General features: G+C 34.3%; 1 protein-coding gene across 1 annotated transcript in view; it reads left to right on the top strand.

Moving 5' to 3' along the window:
- Positions 1-16,196, top strand: part of LOC107036234 (SKI family transcriptional corepressor 2) — a 34,671-nt gene extending 18,475 nt beyond the window's left edge. Inside the window, exons 4-5 of the mRNA XM_015254032.1 lie at positions 11,627-11,756; positions 16,096-16,196. Of these exons, the coding sequence (XP_015109518.1) occupies positions 11,627-11,756; positions 16,096-16,196 (231 nt within the window). The remainder of the gene's footprint in view (positions 1-11,626; positions 11,757-16,095) is intronic.
- The last annotated feature ends 8,761 nt before the right edge of the window (positions 16,197-24,957 follow it).

Raw genomic sequence — 24,957 nt, 5'->3', positions numbered from 1 at the left:
GAGAGAGAGAGAGAGAGAGAGAGAGTGAGAGGGGCGGAAAAAAGAGGGGGTTATATGTGTATGGCAAAGGGATGCATTTTCTAGTATATCTGAAAGCGAAACAGAGCGAGTTGAAACATAAAGTCCGCAAGCGAGAAATGGGAATTGAAGAAGGGGATGATGGAAGTGGTAGTGGGTGGGGGGAGGTGGCTTGCATCGCTACCTACTTTGCCGGGTGAATGAAGTTACAAATGGGAGAACGCGGAGCTCATCCACAAGTGCGGAGAAAATCGTACTTTCGGGCTTTTCTCTAACGGTAATATGGCGGTGATTCAATGGCCCAAGGCCAAATCCAGTTGGAGGAGAGGACACATTGGAGAACATTTTTTGAAATACACTTTTTTTTTAGAAGAACCAAGTAAAGCCGCCCTGCAATAAGATTTATTCTTAATTTTTTTTTAACTTGTTATTGTAAATTGTTAAGAAATTTTGGCTGAAATGCCCGCTACATTTTTTAGAATTTTCTATCGAGGAACAGTTCCACTGAAATTCGCAGAAAATCCTAATTGAAAATTTACAATTTAATGGAGTAATTAATGAAAACTGTAAATTTTTGTTCAATTATTCCATGAAAATTAATTGAAATCGGAGAAATTCAGCTGAATTTATTCAGGAATTTTCAAGTAAAATGTGGAGTATAAAATTGTTCAACATGTTTTTTTTAGAATATCCAAGTGGAGCAGGTATGCAATAAAATACCATCTCGATATCTTCAAAATTGCTTGGAAATTTCCATTAAATGCGAGTTTCACTGAAATTACTAGGTCATCAATCAAAATTCACAATTTGATGAAAAAATCAATGAAAACTTATCAATTCCAGTTCAGTTATTCCATAAAATTCAAGTATGTTGGGGACTTTTTGTCTTCATGTTGTGCAAAAATTTAGAATTCGATTGAATTTTTAGTACAATTTGAAACATCATGTTATTTTCACCCTAAATCAAATTCAATGCCGATCTCCTAAAAATCACTACAAAATAATTCATAAAATTCCATTGTTTTTTCAACAGTGAACTTGAATCAAATCTCAAGTAATAGCTGCATCTGAATTCTCAATATTGTAAATTTTAATTCAACTTAATGTACACACAGAACAACCTAAATGTAAATTACGTTTAGCAAATCGTCTTTTACGCTCTTTGAAGCGTATTTTATGCTTGAAGTTGAAGCATTAATTTCCTTCAAAATCGTCGTAAATTACAGTTGCATAAACGTAAGTTATGGCTTGGTATTCGTAAATTACAACGATTTTGTCCGCATTGTACGTTCCTTTACCCGTAATTAACGGCGAAGAAAACAATGTTATTTTAACTTTCGACCACTCGCTTAACGAACGCGGTGCCGCCCATTTTCGTTTTTTTATCTTTAGCGTGTTTCTCGACGCTTAAAAATTCTACAAAAAATAGAGTTTCCAGTTCAATTCATATATTATTAAGCGTTGGCATCGTCCGTTTTTTTCCAAAAAGTCAAACGGATAGAAAATCGGGGCCACGCCGCGCGGTGCGAGTGAGTCTCTGTCGACTGCTCGAGCGACAGTGTTGCTACATTCACTGACACACTTGAAATGCGCGCATAGCGGTAAGCGCCAACGTGGCAACAGCGCGCGCAGTTTAACCCAGCCGCGCTACGTTAAACCGTGCGCAGGGTTAAGCGTAAAATATTGTTTTATTCCGTAAATTATGCAGAAGTAAATCGTAAAATACGTTTCTATTAAGATCGTAATTTACGATATCTTAAACATGAAATACACTTAGTAAAACGTAAAAGACGCTTTATTTGGAAACTTAGTAAAACGTAAAATACGTTTCAGAAAACGTCAGAGACGACTTTTTAAACGTAATTTACGATTAGTTTCTTCCACACGGAGAAATGTTCAATAAAAATTACGGAACTCACAGTTCGCTCACCGATTACGGAATCGACTCAGAAAATTTAAGTGATGGTATCGTAATTTTTCACAGGAGATTCAGGTAAAAAATACGTGACAGTTGCGTAAAATTTCCTACAATCACATTTCGCTCCGAAATTACGGAAAAGATACGTAATTTTTATTGAATATTTCTCTCCGAGCATGTGCTGTCAAAAAATGCAATATTTTTCATTTGAAATTGCTAGAGTAATTTTTCAAGAGTGCAAACGAATTTGAACCTCTATATATACCAGAAATTGAAGATTTCGAAAAACGGTTTTATCCTGTGAACGTCTCACTTGAACGAGTGTCGAATTTAGTTTCGGGGGTTGAACAGCTAGGAAAATATGTTCCAAGTGGGTTCAAAGGATGGCTAGAGAAATTTCGTCTGTGAAGCCCAGCCTTATGACTCATTCTAACGTATAATCTCCAGAGTTATACTCTAGATTCAGATTTTCACCCGAAAACTACTCAGGGAATGAGAGTCGTACAGACGCAATTCTCCAGCGTAAAATGCCCTGAAGTTTCAATTTTTTATAAAAAATGACGGATTATTTTGAAATGTTAGTTACAATTCTGTGGTCGGATCATGAGATTTTGGACACAACAAAAACCACACCATCTCATGGTCAAATATCGCAACGTTTCGATTAAAATTGAATCTTCCTCAGGCTCTGGAAATTAATTACAAGCACGCATTAGTTTAAAAGTATCAACAGAACATAAAATTACATTGCGCCACTTAAACAAACTGATCATAATTCAAACTTTTCAAAAAACTCTAAGGACCATGTCTAAAAGAATACCTTGACATCGATAGTGTTTTGTCATTGTAAAATAGTACATTAGAGTACAAGGGCACAAATTTCGTTTTCAACGAATGTATAGTTTACAGGCCGAGCCGAAGGCGAGGTCTGTACACACATTCGTTGAAAACGAAATTTATTACCGAGGGCTCTATAATATTTTATGTCAAGTCGTGCAGAAGTCGAGTCTTGAGCAGGCTGCGCGAAGCGCAGCGTGCGATAAACTCGACTTATTGCACGGCGCGACATAAACTATTTTCTCTAGTGTAAATGAATGGAGATTGGGAAGTTAAAAATTTGTGATAGTATCATTTTCTCCAGCCCTGCTGCCCGAGTTTTATCTTTCTTCTCGGAATTTTGGAGAGAGATAATGTCTGAGAGCGTCACGTACAGGCGATAATAATGATCCCGTTGCGTCCTCCCATAATGCCCGCTACATGCCCCGAATTCACTTCTACAAACTCTTGCCAATCAATCTTTCCTTTTTTTCCAACCCGTTTGGATTCGAAGGGATTACTTTCTTCCGGATGAAATTGCTGGGAAATTCGCTCCACTTCGTCGTACGGAATTTGTTTTTTCTTTCCATTTTCATCGAATTAAGAGGTAACGGTACCCCTTGCATGTGTTGAATTTTAAAACCGTCCTGGTGTCATTAATTTTTGAGAATCAAAAAACTTCAGGCACTGCACCATGTGGTAATGGAGCGATTGAAATTTTTTTGTTTTCAAAGATTAGTAACTAGTACACGAGGACGATTCTAAAATTTAACACATGCAAGAGACCACAATTACCGGAATATACATAAAAAATAAATTCAAAATGCCAAAAATAAATTATTCATTATTGATAATTTCTTCCATGAATTCTAACTTTGATGAGTGTAAGAAATTGATCCAGCAAATTTTCGCTTCAATTATTATTAAAAATATTCTCTTGTTTGACTAAGCTGCTTCGACATAAGTCATGTCGGGCACGCAGAAACATAAATTATTTATTACAAAAAATTGCCACTGACGATAATTTTCATATAGGGCATAGATTTTTTCATTTTTTTCCAATTTTTCGAGATTTTTTCTAGATTTTAATCTTCTCTCCAACTTTGGAAAATTCATAATCTCATAAGACTGTTATTTTTGCACTTCTAGATTAATGATTATGAATAATGCTAGACTACCCATTGTACATCAACTCAACCAGAATGTACCTATTCATATTAACTTTCGGTTAGAATTTATTTCAGACTCTCATTTTCAAAATCCAAGTTATGTTTATAGTACTTTAAAATAGTGTTAATCAACTTCAATTAAGTCGTTGAGTGTAACGAGGAAAAATAAATTCAAAAAGCTAAAAAAAAAATTATTTATAAATGATAATTTTGCCCGTGAATACTAATCTTGATGAGTGTATAAAATTGATACATTAAATTCTTTCTACAATTATTTTTAAAAATATTCTCTTGTTTGACTAGAGTATTTCCACATAACACGCCATTTCGGGCACGCACAAACATAAATTATATATTACAAATGTTTGACACTCACGTTAATTTTCACATTGGGCTTAAAATTTTCATTATTTTTTTCGAATTTTTCGAGATTTTTTCTAGGTTTTAATCTTCTCTCCAATTTCGAAAAATTCATTTTCTCATAAAACTTTGTGTTATTTTTGCGCTTCTATATTAATCATTATCAATGATACTAGACTGTCAATCGAGCACAAACTCAATCAGAACGTTTCTATTCGTATTAACTATAGTTTGGAATTTATTTCAGATATTAATCTTCAAAATCGAAGTTGTTTATACTACTTTAAAGTAGTATGAATCAGCTTCAAATGAGTCGTTGAGTGTAACGAGGAAAAATAAATTCAAAAAGCCTAAAAAAAAAGATCCATCAATGTATATTATGTCGATATACTTCAAGACTAATATATTATTGCGTATTTGCATTTTTCCTGCCTCTCAACCTCCTTCATGTACGATCGGCTCTTTCTTTCTCGTTATTCTTTTATCTTGGTTTCTAGTCCACGGATGCGAACAGTTATTTATTTATTAAATGTCCCCATTCCTTACAATATAAACTGTAATATTTAACTATCAATAAATCTGAACAATTGGAGTTGTTATATTAGCTAATTACCGATAATATTAGACTTTGATCTTCTGATCATTTTGGTTATATTCTCTAACAATTATTATTACATAATAATAATCCGATAAAATTTTCCATCACTGATTTGAATTCTTTTCTTTTTTTTATGTATTCTATGAAAATGTGAGGATAAGAATTGAATTTATGGATATTGGTTCATTATTCGAAAAAATATATCAAGTGTTGATCTCGATGCTCTGCCTCTTTTCACTTTATTCCATCAGAATGAGATAATAGAAAGAAAATACATTGGTTTTTCTTCATTATTAAAAAAAAAGTTTTAAAATTTTCAAGATTGAAAAAGCGATTTTTAAAATTTATTTCTGATTTTCCTTCCCTACATTTCCCGTATTTCCTGTTTCTGTGAACCGAATACGATCATAGGAATTAAAAATGTTAATCTCTCTTCATTTTTTAAGAAGAAAAAAACAGATTAGATTTTTTCATTTTATTGGTATTGATTGGTGATGATCGACCTCTCTTTACAATTTTCTTCTTCGGTTCCATTGAAATGAGATCAAAGGAATGTAGATATTCATATTCGTTCACATTTTCAGATCATTGATGCTGATTAATTTAAAGAAAACGAAAGAAATGAAAAATTTTAGGTATGATTATCCAAAATTATTTGTCGATCTCTATTCTCACGTGATTTATGTGAAATTCCTCTTCATTCAATGTTGTAACTTGGAAATTAAAAAACAAAAATATATATCGTCGCATTAAAATCAAAGGGGCGTTAGTGCCAAAAAACCCATTTTAAAAGTGAAAGGGGCGTATGTTTCGAATTCCTGTTTTTTCGGTTTTTCATGGAATTTCTGACCAAAAATCGGAAAAAAAAAATCTAGGAAAAAGGCGTAATTGCTATATTTCAACGGGAAAGGGGCGTATCTCCACACTTACGCCTGTTTCATTTCATTCAAAAAATGACACTTACGCCCTTTTTACATTATGTGTTGTGCACTTCGGATGACACATTTCATGTTGAAATAAAACGAAAAGGGCGTAAGTCCCACATACGCCTCTCTCTCATTATATCTTAGGTCTACTCGCGATAATGAGTTTTATATTGTTATATCAACATAAAACGCTTTAACTATTTTCTTCTTCCTTTATGGTCTCATTTTCTTCCGAAGTGTTCAAAGCAGTCACGACTCGAAATTTCATACAGATAATTTCCTGAAATTCGCAGTCATAATTAAAAAAATGAAATAAATTAATGAATGAAATCGAATAAATTTAGAAGAAAATTTTAGAAAATTTTAGTTTAGTTACTGATATTTCTCATGAAATTGTTTCATTCAAGCAAAAAATCAAAGGGAAATAATTTGAACATTCATGATGAGAGGGAGGGAGGGGAGGTTAATGTAGAATCAAATATTATTTATTATTAGGGCTGTAGTGCATGTGATTCCGTTTATACTTGATGAATCAATAGGAACGAACAGTAACAAATGAAGGGACATATATATTGGAGTTACGCCCCTCTGTGATAATTGCTTCAAAAACAAAGGCACGTATGTGCCTGAGTTACGCCCCTTTGGAATTATTCATTCTCAATATGAGCTAGAAAAGAAACAAAAAGCATAAAAAGAAAGAGGCGTATGTGCTGGAGATACGCCCCTTCAGTACTTGCTAGTCGGACTTACGTCCATTTGCCACTTCAGAAATTTGTCCACAAAAAACCTTTCATAAGTTGAGAAAACTCCATTTCGAAGGAAAAAAAAAACATACGCCCCTTTGGTATTAAGAAAAAAAAAATCTCAGAGAAATGGCACTTACGCCCCTTTGATTTTAATGCGACGATATCATAACAATAAGAATGAATAAAATTACATTAATCTAATTGTGAAGACGGAAATGGAAAGAAAATAAAATGGTATAAATTAATTTAGATAGAATTCGCTAATTGTAGAATAATACTATATAGACTGCCGATTGAGCACAAACTAAATTAGAATGTTTCTGTTTATATTGACTAACTTGTAAAATTTATTTCGGATTTTAATCTTCACAAGTTATACTACTTTATACTACTTTAATTATCCTCATGACGAGCGTGTAAAATCAAATGTCCCCCTCGAGTGTGCGTTTAAATCGAGATTTTTCGCGATGTTATTATCATCCTCGACATATGGTATCCCCCATCCTGCGCCACCTGCTCGAGTCATCCAAAAGAAAAATCGATACATGTTTTGACTGGAACGCATTACACACAGTGTCCAAAACATTTTTCATACCGTGTCGAATTACATCACAATGGCCTTGTAGATTCAATGTAGACACTGAACAAAGGGGTGAAACAGGGGGTGTTTGCACGACCTTCTACTATTTCCGGCACACAAAAACGTAATTACTTCAAATCCCATTTTATGAAAGTTTTATCATCAAGTACTTTGTGATGGCCCTCGGACTTGGGCCATTAGACTAGGAAGGATAATTAATGTTTGCCCGGGTAAATAGACGGAACGGTCTTATTACATTTGGACGGATGTCACTGTGTCACTATTATTAAATTGAAAAGTCATGATGGTGGGATTGTAATTTCATTTAGTATGCATTGATTGATGTTTTATTTTTCATTCATTGGGAAATTATAATGATGAATGAATAACACCGTCTTTTCAAAATAAATGGATGAATATATATAGATAGATGAATGAAGACATAAACAAATATTTTTTCATTAAAAAATGGGAATTTTTGTTTATTAAGGATATGCTAGTAATTTGGCTATTTTTTCTGCAGTGAAATGATTTTCTACTTTTGCTCATTGGTCTATTTTTTAAGAAACGTCCGCAGTAAGTATATGGGAGTAGGAGGAAATGGACTGCAGAGCTGAAATTTTCAGAGTATATTCTTTGAGTGATTACAAATATCCTCCCGGAGTCCCGAAACGCTGAGCCACGTAGATTGTTGAGGAGAAAATATGAAAAATGTATCATCAACACAGAGTCTTATGGCAACACTTTTTCAAAAATCACAAAAAAATAGTCGACAATGGAATCAAAATCCAAACGCTTCACGAATAGAACCGTATATATTTCAGGAACATATCCCCACAATTTCATTAGCCGTCGCCACAGGGATTATTTGTAATTATTGAAAATGTGTGGCATAGTTCGTGATTTTAGTTATGTCAGAGGAAACTGATGGCTGAACGTGGCAACGTTGAGAGAGGTTAGAGTGCGTGGGGCGGAGGCCATCGTGTGAACTCCGCCAAGGCATATACTATAGATTCTATAGCACCGTATAGGATTTTATCGGGACACATGACTACCAACTGCGTCGAACAAAAATGCGAGGTTGTCAAATCTCTCTTGAAAATTTTTATTTGTTAAAAAATTCGGATAAATAATATTTCGGAATAAAAATTATTTGGAATTGATTAATCATGAATAATAAGTGCAAAGAAATCCAAACGACGAAATTTCAAGACACCCGTGAATTTTTTGTCATTTCATTATTTTTTTTTCAAAGGATGCAGGGGAGTGTCGGAATCTTTGATATTTTCCCCCACTCCATAACCCCAAAATTTATTGCAGAATTTCTTTACGGTTTTAGAATTGTAAAATCATGAAAAATATTTTTAGATAATTGATTTTATTTTCATGAAATTATTTTTCGGGATGAAATAATGTTGTTTAACATAAAGACACACGAATTTGATCATAACTAGATAGGAAGTTTTTTATTTTATTTTTACTGCCGTGACTGTTATAACACGTGAGGTATGAATATTTCATTTCCACCGAGAATGAAAATTACGACAATCGGCTTTAACTGCCACTACCATCGCGAATTGGTATCTCTCGACGTACATCAGTTTTACGCGCAACCCAGTTTTCAGGTGGAAAAAGTACTATCCCAGGAGTTAACGAGTTCCAGAAAAAACATTAATTTGAATTTTTTCATTTCCTTATTTTCATCATTCTCATTTACACATTCTCTCATTATTCTTATAATGAACATTAATTCCTAAAACATTAATTCATCTCCATGAAAGCAATATCAAATCAAAACTTCTCATGAAAAAAATCCTTATTCCTGATCCGTATTCTTTAAAATGTACAGTCACGTGACTTTATTTTTTGTCATTAATTTTTTTCTCTCCCATGCCATGAGTATAAATCGTGGGATATTCAATTATAGTTGAGTGCATGACCTCATCCGACGAATTGAAATGGAAGAGAATGAATTAAATTGCGGATTTCGCATGTGAAAAAAATAATTAAAAACTGCTAGATACGAGTAATGAAAGAACTGGAAATGGAAAATGGGGATTAAATAATCAACTGAGTTCGATGGCTACTGAGTCATTAACGTCACTCGATTGTTATCGAAAGGAGATATTAAATAAACTGTCACCTGAGTCCCGCGGGGTTCCTCAACTTTCCACAATGAATGAACGCGTGGATTACGAAATGAAAGCCGAAGCTATTGTTGCATACTTGAGTAGATTGATCGCCACGGAATGGATGGGGTGTAATCGAGTCATATTTCCCTTAAGGATGTCCAAGTACTTCGCTCAAGTTAGCAACTTTTTTTAAAGCAAGATTTCAGTTTTGCCGAAAATCTTGACATTCCCATACTTTTTCGGATTTTTCATTGTTGAATACATTTTTTCGGGAATTTCTTCAATGAATATTGTGAACAATATTTTATTCAATTTCACAGTTGACTCTCGTTGGTCTAACCCCTAATGATCATCCAGCGATACTGCACGTGTTCCATATAACCGCGTAAATTTGGTCCGATTTTTGTTTGGTCTATTGAAATAGCATGGAATGCCTCTAGTGTGTCAAAATGAGGGAAAACTCACGCGGCTACACTGGTAAAAATTTTTGTCTGAAATTTCCAGTACACTTTTTGTGAAATTTTCGAGTTTAATTACCACTGAACTTCCAAGCAATTTCGTCATTGAAAATTCAGAATTTCTTTCAAAAATCAAAGAGAACTGTAAATTTCAGTTTCATTTTTCCCTGAAAATGAATAGAAAACCAAAAAATTCCGGTTAATATATTCTTGAATTTTCAGGACAGTGACACGAAATGGGATTTAGGGGGAAAAAATCATGAATTTTCAGATTTCACTGAAAATTCACTGTAATTTGGCACTGAATATTCATATTAGATTGAAAATTCAAATAAATTAAGGATTTCTCGTCTTTATACGGTTTAAAATTCTGTAATTTCACTGAATTTTCAGTGAAACCCGAAATTTCATGATTTTTTCCCCTAAATCGCATTCAGTGTCACTGTCCTGAAAATTCGTAGTCAACTGTCCATGAAATTTTATTTTTTTTTCAAACAGTGTAGTAACTTTGGAAATCACGGTGCCACTGGCTAGTGTAATCGTTTCGAAATCACGTGGAAATCATGAAAAATTACGCGATTTCCAACATTTGGCAATCATTGGCAATTAATGAAAACTAAAGATAAATTCTACCCCGTGGACTGTGGATTAACGTCTTTTTCCAACTCAACATGTTTATTAGCATTAGTTCTCAATTTTGCATATTCTGTCGGGAAGACATTGAAAGCCAGAGAATATTCTAATTCATATGCCTACATAGAAAACAACAAAGAGGTCAGTATTCTGTGTACTTGGTATGTTTTACCAAACAACTTGAAGGTTTTATTCCCGCAACCAATGATTTCTCATAGTTATGTCGATATAAAACAATATCGAAAAACAATTTTGCCTCCGTATTTTAATTGCAGGGGTGAATGAGAAGTCCCCGAAGGCATTTATTAAAAAGTCAAAAAATATTTCTAAAGTGATAATTAATTTTTAAAAACTTTTAAAATAGTTCTCATTGAAAAGTTGATATACAATTCATTTGTTAGTAGAAGGTGTTTTGAGTTAATTTGTATTGAATTTAATAAACCAATAAGTTTTGATGAATTAATAGTTGCGTTGAAGTTTTTTGAAAAAAAAAGAAAAAAAATTGATTTTTGAAAAATGTGGCACATCATTCAATGCGTGTTCTTTTGAGGAACAAAGTTATAGAAATCATTTATTTTTATTCCATGAAATCATTGAAAATCACGAATGAAATCAATGAAAATCAATGGAAATCAATGAAATCAGTAATCATGGAAATCATGGACATCATTTTGAAAATTTTTCCATTGTTATTGTATACATAGTGTTCTTGACATTATGCATCCGCTTTTTAAATGGACTGAATAATGTGTTAAATAATTCAATTTTTAATTCAATTCAATTAATGAATCATTGAATTTAATTTAAAATAAACCGTCCTAGAAATTCCACTCGAACGTAAACTGCCAATTTATTAGCAAAAATCAGGAGCGAAGTGGTCAAACTCTTTAAGTCAATTTAGCCTTCAGTTGACTATTCCAGAAATATTTCCGAATTTAAGGGAGATAGCGAAATTTTCATAATAACCTTTTTTATAGAGCGAATTGAGTGCTATTAAAAAGATTATGAGAAAAATTTTGCTATCTCCCTTAGATTTCCAGATATTCATTGAAAACTGGCCAATACCCAAAATCAACTTAAACCATTTGACCGCTTCGCTACTGAAATATATCGACTATGTTGTGATGGAAGCAACTTCCCACTTGTTTCCATCTTAAATCCAATTCAATAGTCTCCTCAAAAGGACTACGAAATGGTCTATGAAATTTTCATTCATTGCTAACAGTGTAATTACGCCAAAAATGGAAAATTATTTTCCTTGTTTTTTTCCAGGAAAGAGAAGCGGAAAAATTGGCAGAGGAATCATCACATATTCGCGATGTAAAACCTGAGATTCATCGCACAAAGACACCAGAAACATGGCACGGAAGCGCATTTTATCGACATCTAAATATTCTCAAAGGTAACGCACGAGATGGCATGAAAAAATTTGAAAATAATTTCAGAAATCAAAAGCAAGAAATTATGTAAAAATTCGCTACCGTACATTTACAATTTATGTCGAAGGATGACTTTAATAATTTGTGACGTTGAAATTATCCCATTGATACTCCGATTGAACACCCCTGATAAATTAATTGGGCTTTCACCCCCAATAATAATCCCAATATTCCGTGAAACGATACAACCCTAAAATATATTGAGGCTAATCGTTTGTAATTAGTCGCTACTAAAGTGTTTACTGGCTTGGTAGGAGACGTGTGGCTCAGCACGTGTTTGATAGCAAAGTGGTAACGAGGTAACCATCGAGAAAGGGGGAGATACTGGAAAGCCTCTGGATCGTCTACTCGTGTGCTCTCAGGAATGGGGCGGGATTTAAACATCATTGTAGAGCGCACGCGTCTCTCTAAAGCTCTTTGACGCTATCATAGATGTATACCTGAGGCTTATACGGTGGGATTTGGCGTTTCATTTGCGGTTTCATTTGCCGAGTAAATTTGAAAATGAAAACAGATTTTAACAGTTTTGGATGAGATGTTTTTGCTACTGACTAAATGTGAAAATTCAGTGAAAATGATTAGATATTTTTTACTTCGATAAATAATAAACAAATCGGGACACTCAGAGAATCGAACACTCAAAATTAACACATAATTTCCTACTAACGAAGGAAGAACCTTCAACATGCCAAACCTGCAGAGAAATCATGACAGTGGAACACATTCTAACGAACTGTCCAAAATATCCAAACATCAGAAGGAGCATAAACTAACAAAAGAACTAGACGAAATACTAAATGAGGAAAAAAATGCTGAAAAAATATTGAAGCTACTCAAGCTAATGAAAATATACCATCTAATATAATGAATTTGTAACCAAAACCAAATGCAAACTAAATGTACCGAATTATTTACTAAAATCGCGAAGAACCTCGTTGTTGATGCGACTTTAAATAAATTGAAAAACAAAATAATAAACAATTTATTCATTACTTCAGAGAATCTGTCACTTCTTAATTTAAATTTTCGAAATGAAAAATTTTCGGAATTATTTTTAGACACTGGCATAATCATAATTTGTAATTACAGTTAAATTTTGAGTAAGTCAATTGTTAATATTACTCACCCGTTTTTTCATTATTAAATTAACTATCAATTTAAATATTCGAATTCCGAATTATATTATCAAACAATAATTGAGAAACTCAAATAAATGAGTGATGATAAGAAAAAATTTAATTATTGAAGGTGCAACTTCTCATAATATTAATAAAGTAATGATTGATGGCGATCTATAATTATTTGCTGATTTTTTGTATTTCTCAGTTCGGTTAATAGAAAGATTCGAATGCAACACTCAATAAAAAAACATCAACCGATTTTCTCACTTTTTTAAATTAGTTGCTTTCACAAAAAAAAATTATTTCAAGAGTATTCATTGTTAATTATGATTTCAATTTGTTGAATTGAGGATTTACTATTTTTCATTATTATAGAAAAAAAGAATTATTATGTAGACAGGGAAAATTAAAATTAATTCGTGAATGGAGCGGAAATGAATTGTTAATTGTTATCGACTTGTTTATTTTGTTTGCAAAAAGAAAATGTAATCAGTTTGTTTTCAATATTTTCCCACTGATGTATTTCCACAAATCCGCAACAACACTCGCATTCACCTTCGATACCTAAGCCGAAAATAACGAGTCGTCTTTGCGGTGAATAGAATTTCCGGATTGCGAATAGAGTATTGAATCAATGGGTATGAATACATTCAATGAAAAAGAGTTTTGTTCTGTAGTTACAAAATGCTCAATTATTAATTAAACAGATTAAAAATTACAGTTTTCCTTTTCAACAATTATTCGTTCCTCTACATTTCAAAAATAAATATTCTCTAAATAACCGTGGACGAATAATCGATTGCAATATTTCATCCCATAGAAACAATTTTTCAAGTTCGTATTAAATAAATTTATCTTCAGAATAATCCCAGAAATTAACTCCATGATGAGAAGAACAATTTTCGCAAGTTTAAACAATTTTAGTTTTTTATTTCGAGACTAGGGGGCTACGCCCCCTGCTCGCTTCGCTCATCAACCCCGGGGGGGCTTCGCCCCCCCCCCCGCTCGCTTCGCTCGCCCCCCCCCCCCCCTCCTGTTTGGCTATGCGGGTATGACCATGGGGATTTGTTCAATACTTTCATTGTTAAAATTCTGTTGTGAAATATATTCATTGGCCATCAAATAGAATAATCCGCTCAAACCACTCAAAATTTCTGTTTCTGCATGTATTTTTCCCCCCCTAAAGGGAAGGGGATCAGGCTCCACCCAACGCCTGTCCAGTGAGGCACAATCACTCAATATTTTCCATCCATTCATATATATTCTAAAACTCCATTTATATTAGATATAACCCTTATGACCCTTAGCAACCCTATAACCCTTATGACCCTTAGCAATCCCATGACCCTTGTGACCCTTATAGCCCTTAGCAACCCCATGACTCTTACTACCCTTAGCAACCCCATGACCCTTGTGAACCTCGTGACCCTTATGAACCCTGAAATTTTTTTTGCATTAGGCAACACTACTTTTTTATTTTGAACCCTATGACCCTAAGGGTTACTATTTGTGACCATTATTTTGACCCTTATAACCCTTATGACCCTTAGCGTGACCCTTGTTATCCCCATAACTCATGAACCTTACATCCCCATGACATTTATGACCCTTATATCCCCATACCCATTATGACCCTTAGCAACCCTATGACCCTTATGACCCTTAGCAACCCCATGACCCTTGTGACCCTCGTGACCCTCATGAACACTGAAAATTTTTTAGCGTTAGGCAACACTACTTTTTTTATTGTGACCATTATTTTGACCCTTATAACCCTTTTGACCCTTAGCGTGAACCTTGTTTTGACCCTTTGATAGTAAGGGTCCCAAGAGACCCTTACTATCCCCATAACGCTTATGAACCTCACATGACATTTATGACCCTTATATCCCAATAACCCTTGACCCTGGCCCTTATATCTGACCCGTGTCTCTGACCCTTGTTCTTGACCCTTATGTCTGACCCTTATACCTGACCCTTGTCCCTGACCCTCATTCCTGCCCCTTATATTGAGCGTCGCCTGAATTTTTGGCTCCCCTGAATTTTCCCTCTTATTTTTTTATTATATAGAGAGAAACGCAATGTTTGGGAAAAAACAATGAATTGCAAAACGTAATTTAGATGAAAAGAAGAACAAATTTTTCTCTCACAACCTGATCTTAAAATTTGATGCTTGAAAAACTTTAAATCTAAAGTGCATTTAAAGTAGTGTGAACTTACTTCAGTTAAGTGAAACGGAAAAAAAATTAAAGTTCAAATAATAAAATCATTGCAAAATGTCCAGAAACTTAGGGTAAAATGAGGCTCAAATGTTCGATATAAGCTCTGTTGTTCGAGTGCAAAAGTGAAAAAGCATTTCACTGGAGAAAAAATAGCCAAAGTACTTGGATATCCTTAAGGTGTTTCGTTCTGGAGCCTTAATTCAATCGATGAGCACGAAATTTTCCAATTTTCAAGTAACTATTTAAGTGTGCATTTGAACATTTTTTAAATATTCATTTTATTTATTAGATTGATTGATATTTTTCTCGTCACCTATGGGTGTCAACCAATTTTTATTAGATGTTTTTCTAATTATTGAAATAATATTAAAATGCGTCTCGAGTTGGTAAACCTGTCGAGTGTTTTCTCTCTCTCAGTTCCGTGGTCCAACCCATGCCTTTCCCATTATGCTCACTGATATTCGAACACACACCTGCGCGTGAAGGCGTAATTACCCCGAAACTCAGAATTTTCCGAATCACTTGTTCAAATAACTTTCTTATGAAATCTGGAAAAATTCTGAAACTTATTCGTATTCTCAAGAAAAATTTAACTCATCTCCCACTAGTTTTCCCACAATAGTTCATTATTTTTTTGGGTGCTATGGAAATTTTCCTAATTGAGAGTGAGGTAACCTCGGAGGTTATAGCTGGAGAAATTACAAAAACATCCAAATTTCATTATTTTTTTTTGAGACTGAGATCTGGAAAAAATGTGCAAAAATTTTCAATGTCGCAGCCAACTCAGACATTTCTCCCATGAATTTTTCAATTGTTTTTTCATTATTTTTACTTTTTCCACGAAACACCTTAAACCTTATAGACCCCATTCCTCCTCCATAACAGAAACTTTAAGAATCTGAATAATATAAACCCACACAAATTTCGTTTGTAATATTTTTTTTCATTGTTCTCGACAGGTGGAGAGCCAACAGATCGAGCAACGCCAGACTGTTCAGCATGTAGACCCAGGGGAATGTTTTACGGACAAGTTCACAGTCCCCCCGCGTCTACTAATTAATGAAAAACCCCAGAACTTGATTCCGCAACTCATTAATAAAATTCCGGAATGAAAAAGAAATTTTTCTATGAGATTTCTCGATTAAATCTCTAGTTCTCTTCTAGTCTTCTCGAATTACTCGTAATCGCCATTAAAATATTCTGTAGATATTAATTACTCCATTGTAAATAATTATGATAATCAAGAAAAACGCAAGTTACGATCTCAAGTCTTTCGCACTGCTTCATGAGTATTGACTTAAAACGTTGAATTAAATCATTAAAAATAAATTCTGAGTCTGGAGATTCGATTCTAGTCGTTAATTGATATTCAATTAATGCGGTTTTTTGCGCATTGTGTAAAGTGATAATTATGGTGTATTTATTAAGGATAATCAATGTTACCAGTATCTTATGTAACACAAATTATAATAAAATCGTTATCGCATATTAATTGAAAATCTTTGTTTCTTATCAAAAATAACTGAGGAATTTAATCCGTGACGTTCGGGGAAAAATTTAGGATAAAGAATAGAATTATTTTTAATTGAAATTTTAAATATGTTGGACGCCAGTCGATGGATTAGTTTTTGAGAGTGCATCGACTCCTCTCGATTTAGAATTTTCAACAATTTTAACAGAATTACAAGGGCTGGTAGCTCAGGTATCAGAGTAGACCCTACTTGTTGCAAGGGGGAAGGAGGACGATACTCCCAGCCTGCAATTTTACCTTCCACACTCACACAATGAGAACACACAATTTAACAAGAATAATCAAATATAATTTCACACAAAGAAAAATTATGAAATTTACAGGAAAGTTGAATAAGGGTTATAATTCCTCATTATTCTCAAAATTATAATAAAATATCAATAAAATATCGAATCATCAAAAATCGAAAAAATATAAGAGGAGTTGATCACAACTGCCTCAACTCAAGAAAATATAATGAAAAATTAGAAAAAATGCCATCTTGGACGCTTTCTCAAGAATAGCCAAGACAAAGGCTACAATTTTACAATTTTACTCAAATTTAATAACTATTCGGCTCTGGCCACCTATCGATTTGTGAGAAACCACCTGCTCCAGGATAGACAGCAACCTCCACAATAAAAAATAATAAATTTAACTCAAAATAAACAAAATAAATGCCAATCTGGCGGATAGTACTATTTTGCGACTACATCTCGCGCTGGCTAGGAGACGTCTCTACTCAAGCTTGGGCCGGTTCAACAGATATGCCTGCTTGATCTTGTTTTGGGGGAGGAACCTCCCCCCAAATTCATGACACTGAATTTGATTGGATATCGAAGTTCTAACAGAAGTATTAAACGCTAGAATATTCCACGTAACTAATTTACATGAAAATTATTTCTCAAAAACTTCTAAATGGATATAAATCAATATTCTCGATATTTTAAAATTATTTTAGATTAAATGTCGTGAATTATCCCCAACGTTAGAATATTATTCACATTCGAGTATTCCTCGCTGACTTCCTGTAGGTTTTGCTCGTCAGACGAGGGGGAGCTTCCCCCTCCGGTCGTTCCTCGCGTCAGGGTACCCTGGACCATAGTTGTTCGCTGATTGATGGCAATGGATCCTCGGTTGACGACATCTTCTGCTCCCATTTGAAAAGCACGGGCTTCGTAGAGGGACGCCATCGTCCAATCCTCCTTTCCGATGGCTTGAACGGGATGGTCTGGATGTTGTTTGGTCCCAAGAGATTTTTCTCAAGATCTCCTCTTCTCGACTCAACCCGTTGTCGTGGAGTTATGACCGTCGGAGATGACAAATGGTATTAGAATTGGAAAAGGTTTGGAGTATTTTCTTTACCGATTCTCATGAATGAGAGAAGTCTCCGAGAAGCTAATTTTTAACAATTTTGCCTTTGAAGAAGGTCTTGATTTTCATTTAAAAATGAAAATAAACAAATTTTACAAACAAAAAATAAATTGCTGGTTGACCACCCGTGTCGTCACAAATCAATTCCGTGAACTGATTGGAGTTCTCGGTTCTCCCTCATAGCGAAAACATTTTTTCCAAATTACTTTTTGTTTATTTCAATTACAATTATTTTTGTCCGTAAAAAATCAAATGGAATTGTCTAGCGAATTTGCTAGGTTTTTCTATTAAATTTGTCATGCGTGAATATTTGAATGCCCTCAATTCATAAGTTATGACGTGATGAAATGATTATTTTTCATCATTTCGCTATTAAATTAAGTGCTTCACGGAAAAATCTGATGATATAGTTCAATACAGTAACTTTAGTCGCCCTGATTATTTACGCAATTCTCAAGTTTTGTTTTATGCGTTTAGAGTTTATTTTCTTTTTTTCCTGTGTTGTTCTTTAAAAAAATGATCAGACATTTTTTCTTCGTCCGACAGACAAAAAAAAAATCAGTTTCAATTACTCATCGGAAAAAATCTGTTGTACGTGCACAAAACCCGACGGTAATCTCAGACTCTCGAGGAGTTTAAGAAGCGAAGAAATCTCCTCAGGGAGCTTTTCAATGGCCCTTAGAGGGGGGATACAAACGTCCCATACACGGCAATACCATTCCCTCGGTGATCGTCAGCAGAATTTCGGATACTAACCACATATGCCCTCTTCACAATGAAAAAAAGGAGGGAAAGAAAAAGGTACGACTTACTTTAACATCATACCAAACTCCACAACGTGTATTTTACATTCTCGTGAACCACTAGTTCAACTGGAACAGAAAGGAGACAACGAAACGTAAGGCTAATGCTGCGGCAAATTGGTTTTTGCAAATGTAGAAGTTCAAAACTCTGGGGATAAATCATTGCCTATTTACAATATGATATATGATCGAATAGTCAATTAAACTGAGGGAATTAATTTTTTTGAAAACGCCATATACAGTAAAAAATCCAGAGACAATTTTTACTCTGAGGCCACAAGAAACGGAGTGAAAATGAGTCCACACCGTTTTTCGGTGTGAAAAATAAAACTGACTCCGTACTAAAATTTGATTCCAGGCGAAGGAGTTAATTTTAACACCGGAATATTTAACTCCTCACACTAGAGACAGTAACACCGATTTTTTTTTACTGTGTAATGAAAAGAAATGATCATAAAAAATGTAATAAATGATTTTGTAATTTGTATTCAACACCCGAAAAAATAATGCCTTATTTCATGATTTCAAAGGACTTGAAATAGAATTCAGTGGCAGAACGGTAAAACGGTTTAAGTCGATTTTAACTATTGGCCAGATTTCAATGAATATCCCAAAATCTGAGGGAGATAGCAAATTTTTTATCATAACCTTTTTTGTAGCCCTTAATTCGCCATGCAAAAAAGATCATTATAGAAATTTCGTTATCTCTCTTAGATTCGGAGATATGCCTCGAAAACTAAGATACGGGGTGAATCGATTTGAACCGTTTTACCGTTTCGGTACTGAATTTTCAAAAATCTTAATTTGAGGTCTGAAAGCGATCAGTTGAGAGTTGCAAAAATCTCAAGTTCAAACTTTGGAAGGTCTTAATTTAACACTTAAATTCTCAGGTGGGGACATTTCATTACTTCATTTCATGCATTACATTTTGCACGGAACTATTATTTTTTTTAAGATTCGTTGTTTATAAGTAAATAATTGAAATTGTTTAAAGTTTCGGAAACAATTTTTTTCGGCATAAAATCGATTTCTGGTAAAATTCTGAATATGAATAAATTTGAAAATTGATTGTTTATAAATTATATAAATTATACATATAAATGATTTATAAAAATGCTCCTAATTTTCAAAAATTGCAATTTTTAAATTATTTAAGTAATCTTCCTTCAAAAGTAAACGTTCAAATTTTTTCCGCTTTTTAAAATGTTTTCTAACGGTTCAGTATCGAGATTTAAATTTAGAGCTGCAAAGTTTAAAGAACAAAATCATTGTAAAATGTCCGGAAACTTGAGGTTAAAATGGGGCTTAAATGAAAGCTCTGATGTTCGACTACAAAAGTAGAAAAGCAGTTCACTGAAAAAAAAATAGCCAAAGTATTTGGATACCCTTAAGTGGAATTCTTTTGAGTAGAAACTTTTGAAATTTTCAATCTAACATCATAAGTCTCAAAACAAAGCTTTTTTATTTTAGGTGATTGAATACATGAGTTTCAGAAAAAAACAATTTGCATTGTCAAACGGAGGTGGAAAAACGTTCACTGAATGAATTCGATGGGACAATGGAACAATTCTAATCGGGTATTTAAAGAAACATTTTAATTGCGGCAGGTAAGCAGCTTATCCTCCCCTCGCCCGCCTTTTGCCGCTTTCTTCCATTTCTTTGGGCTTTCACCCCTGATTCAACGGTGTGGGTGAGGTCATAAAAAGAAAATATCAAGCTCTTCTCAGTGCAGAATTCAACTTTTTTTAAAATTAAATATAGATGGAGAATAACTGAGAGGGGAAATGGCGAAACTCGTACAATTTCTTGTTATGGAGAAAAATACCAACATTCAATTGCACACGGAAGAAAGATTCTATTCAATCATTCTTCTTTGAAGGCAAAAGGAAGATTTTTTATTGTAATTTTTTTTCCCTTGGGCACCATTTCGTTTATTATCGAACGCTGCCATAATAAACTCAATGGATTTTTTATTCAATCTGTCTTTTAGGTTCTTATGTCATGGCGCCATTGTCGGGGGTTCAGAACGAAAACAAAATTCGTCATTTTCGAAACTTTCGAAAAATTCATAATGACACGAGTTCATTCATCATACACTATTAAAAATTTTCCACTGAAATTTCCGGCAAGAGTCTTGGAAATTTCCAACAAGTGACATTTCCACTGAAATTTCAAGGAATTTTGTCATTGAAAATTCATAATTTCATGGAAGAATTCGTGGGAATTGAAATTTCAGTTTTATTATTCCGGGAAAATTACTGAATAGTCATTTTCACTTGAAAATTCACGTAAACTGGAATTTTTGACTTCCTTTCGGCTGTTGCCGGAAAACTGAGCCAATTTTTTTGAATTGTGGCCCATGAAGTCGAGACCGGACGGATATCCTAGATGTAAAAACAAGTGAACAATTGCATTTTTTTTGTAAACACGTACAGTTATTATTGCTAATGAATTAGGAATTTGCTTCGAAATGAATTCTAATTTTTTTTAGAATTTTTATTTTACTCTTCTTCTGTTGTTTCATGCCATAGTACTATCATGAATTGAAATGTCATTAAAATTTTTCCGTTTTCCATTTTTCAGAATGAAAACAAAATTTGTCATGTTTCTCTACCGATCTAATTCGCCCCATTGTTTTCCTCTATCCTAATTGTAAAAAAATCATAATGGTACGAGTTCATTCATCATACGTTGTTAAAAATTTTCCACTGAAATTTCCGGCAAGAGTCTTGAAAATTTCTAACAAGTAACGTTTCCACTGAAAGTTCTAGGAATTTTGTCATTGAAGATTCATAATTTCATGGAAGAATTCTTGGAAACTATAAATTTCAGTTTTATTACTCCGGGAAAATTCATAAAAAAACTGGAAAATTCAGACATCGGCATAATCATAATTTTTAATTACAGTTAAATTTGGAATAAGTCAATGATTAATATTACTCACCAATTTTTTTATTATTAAACTGACCATTAATTTAAATATTCAAATTCCGAATTATTTTATCAACCATTAATTGAGAAATTTAAATTCCCAATTATTATATTATTTTTCATATATCAATGAAGATAAGTAAAACTAAATTATTGTAAGGTGCAACTTCTTATAATATTACTAAAGTAATGATTAATGCCGATCTAGGGGAAAATTCAGAGAAGTCTCTCCAGATTTCTCGAAATTTTCAGAAAATTCGGCAATTTCAGTGGAATTTATAGCATATTCGGACTTTGTGGATCATACTGGGTCGATATAACACAAAAAATCCAAAACTTGAATTTGAACGATTATAAAGCTTCCATTCGGAAGCAAAAACAAAAAATTACGTTTTGGCTTGACGCACAGGGTAAAATGGTTTGGGTCACAAATTTTTCTTACTTTCTTAGGTATCCCATGATGTCTCAAGAGTCACTCAATAAGTGTTTTCACGAACCAAAGACTTTCAAATTTCCCCTTAACACCCCTTTAAATTAAACCTGCATTTCACATCAACTTCAATAAACCGCTTTAACATTTCATATAAACAATACTCACCTCTCTGCGTGTCTGACAGACCCAACAGCTTTTCTCCTTCATTCCAGTGTTGGAGGGAAAACAGCGCCCCGGGAACCCGCAGGGACACACGCACCTCCATCTTGGTTCAAGCTTGAGCACTACAGCTTACCACGTAAGCTTACGTCGTCAAAGGAAGGTGATAAATTTATTTTGGAGGGAAAACTGAAAAATACCTCGTCATAGTCTGTATGCTGAAGCTGATCGTGTCTTCATGTTTTTTGAATCGCTGATTCAGAATTTGTCAGTATTTTTTGTAGCGAAGCTACTTATATATTTATTTCAGATCATTTCAATGTATTGTGTTCGGACTTGGCTTAGCAACCGAATATCTTACCACAACACCTCGCGACGATTCGTAATAATTCGGACATCCTTGATCGGATGATTAATACCGTTGTCGCGAGAGCACACTCTCGTTCCAGCTCTCATGGTGTAAAGTGTAAACCAAGTTACGTGTGCTGTGAATAAATCTAATTCGATGTATATATTAATCCTGAGTGTTATACGTTACGAATCCATCTATCCTTTTACCGAATTCCCAAATTTTTTTCAATCCGGACCATTCCACTCCGGAGTTCCATTTGTTACTAATATTTTAATTGTTTGAATTACTCGTAAACGGAAAGTAAGCGAGATGTCTTTTCGTTTACTTGTAAACGAGAAAAGCACAGTTCAGTCACTCGTTGAACATAACATCACTATCAAAAAATATTGTTCAACACATGTGAAATGGGAATTTTCCACTCGTGGGATTCGCGAACGCAACGTAGATGTGGGGGCCATCAAGTGGTCTCTCCACTAACTACTGTTGGGCGGCAACCAATGAGATCAAATAGAATCCAGTGATCTCATTGATTGAGCCCCATCATTGGTTCCCTCCGAGGGATCTCATTGGTTACCGTCCAAGAGTAGTTAGTTTAGAGACCACTTGGTGGCTCCCACATCTACGTTGCGATCGCGAATTGGAAGCATGTGATGCATAATCGGAAGGTCCCGGGTTCAAACCCCGGTCTGGACCTGCCATTTTTTAGTAAAAATTTTCTGGTTATTCATATGAGAATAATGCCGGTTTCATCATTTCCTATGATGTCACAAAGATGTGAAACGCTATGTAAATTCCTTTCTTTAATAAAAAAAAAAATTAATGTATCAAAATATACTATTTCGACACCATGTCGGTCTGGCTTGAGATTTTTGTCCGATAATCTTTCAATAAAAAGTTTCTAACGCTCGAAAAATGGTGAAAAAATATCCACTCAAGAAAATCGGAGTGAATACCTTTTGACTCCTAATTTATGAACTAGGGGAGTGTAGTTGACGCGGACCCGTTGTTACCATGGGTAGAGCTCGGATGTCCCTCGGGTAATATCGAATACAATTATGTCTGAGGAAGAAAAAAAATGTATGTACGCGGGGTTTTTCATGCATAATGCAGAACTTTATACCCCGATGTCGGTTAAATCATGTCGCAAGGTTGGTTAACTCTGAAAATAATCAATAAAAGATTATTTGAATTATTAGAGCTTTGTCTGGGGATTGTTATTGAATTTGTGGAATTCTCGAGCTCCCACTTTTTGCTCAGTAAGAAAGATTTATTCTATTTATTTTATTTTATTGGTATAACAGTCAAACAGCCGGGGGAAGTAGATTGATAAATTCCAAATGCGGTAAATTTTTTGTTGAATTTTCTAGTACCTACTTTCAACGATATTCAGCGATATAAAAAATGCAAATCCCGGGAAATCATTTTTTATTTGTTGGAAACAATCATCCCTGGCGATTGAGCTTCCATGGTACATCCATGTTGTAGCATGGATGTAGCATGGATGTAGCATGGATGTCATTTTAAGGCGAAAAATGGGCCAAAAATGATTGGAATATAATCAAAAAATTATTTAAATGCTGATAGACAAACAGTTGGTCCCAATTAATACCCATTAATAGGTTATTTTGTATAATTAGGAGAAATTATTGATGGTGTGCTGTGTGGTAAAGAAGTTCAGATGGGAGAATGCCGCGAGATGGCGCCAGTGTTAAATTATCGAGTCGGCGGTAAACTGTTAGCAGTCGCAGGCATAATTTTTATTCTATTTCACTTATGAATATTAGATAGATTTGGGGGGGGGTTGATTTGGAATATTAGCACTAACCCATTTTGCCGCATTTGGCGAATTTCGCAATACATTATTGTGGGTGGCGGGGGGAGGGGGGGGAGAGTCAAGCGGGAAATAGCTCACAGACCCATTTCGCCCCATTTGTTATTTATTTTCTGAATGAGCGAGAGGAGGGATGTCAAGTCGGAAAACGATAAACAAACCCGTTTTGCCCCATCATTTTCTCATTGAGCGAGAGGGAGGGGCAGGGGGGGAATCAATTCGGGAAATTGCTTGCGAACCCATTCTGCCTCTTCTGTTGAATTTTGAAATCGATTATTTTTGGTTTTATTCTGGCGAGGGAGGGGGGTGAACTCGGGAAATGATAAACAAACCTATTCCGCCCCACGGTTTCCATAATCAGGGGTCAATTTGGGAAATAGCTAACAGGCCCAATTTTCCCCATTTGTTGTTTTTTTTTTATGGGCGAG

Source organism: Diachasma alloeum, unplaced genomic scaffold, assembly GCF_001412515.2.
Source record: "Diachasma alloeum isolate Michigan unplaced genomic scaffold, Dall2.0 Dall_scaffold_00207, whole genome shotgun sequence".
NCBI classification, from domain to species: Eukaryota; Metazoa; Arthropoda; class Insecta; order Hymenoptera; family Braconidae; genus Diachasma; species Diachasma alloeum.
Note: the sequence above shows the minus strand (reverse complement) of the source record. Positions and strands in the feature narration are given on the sequence as shown.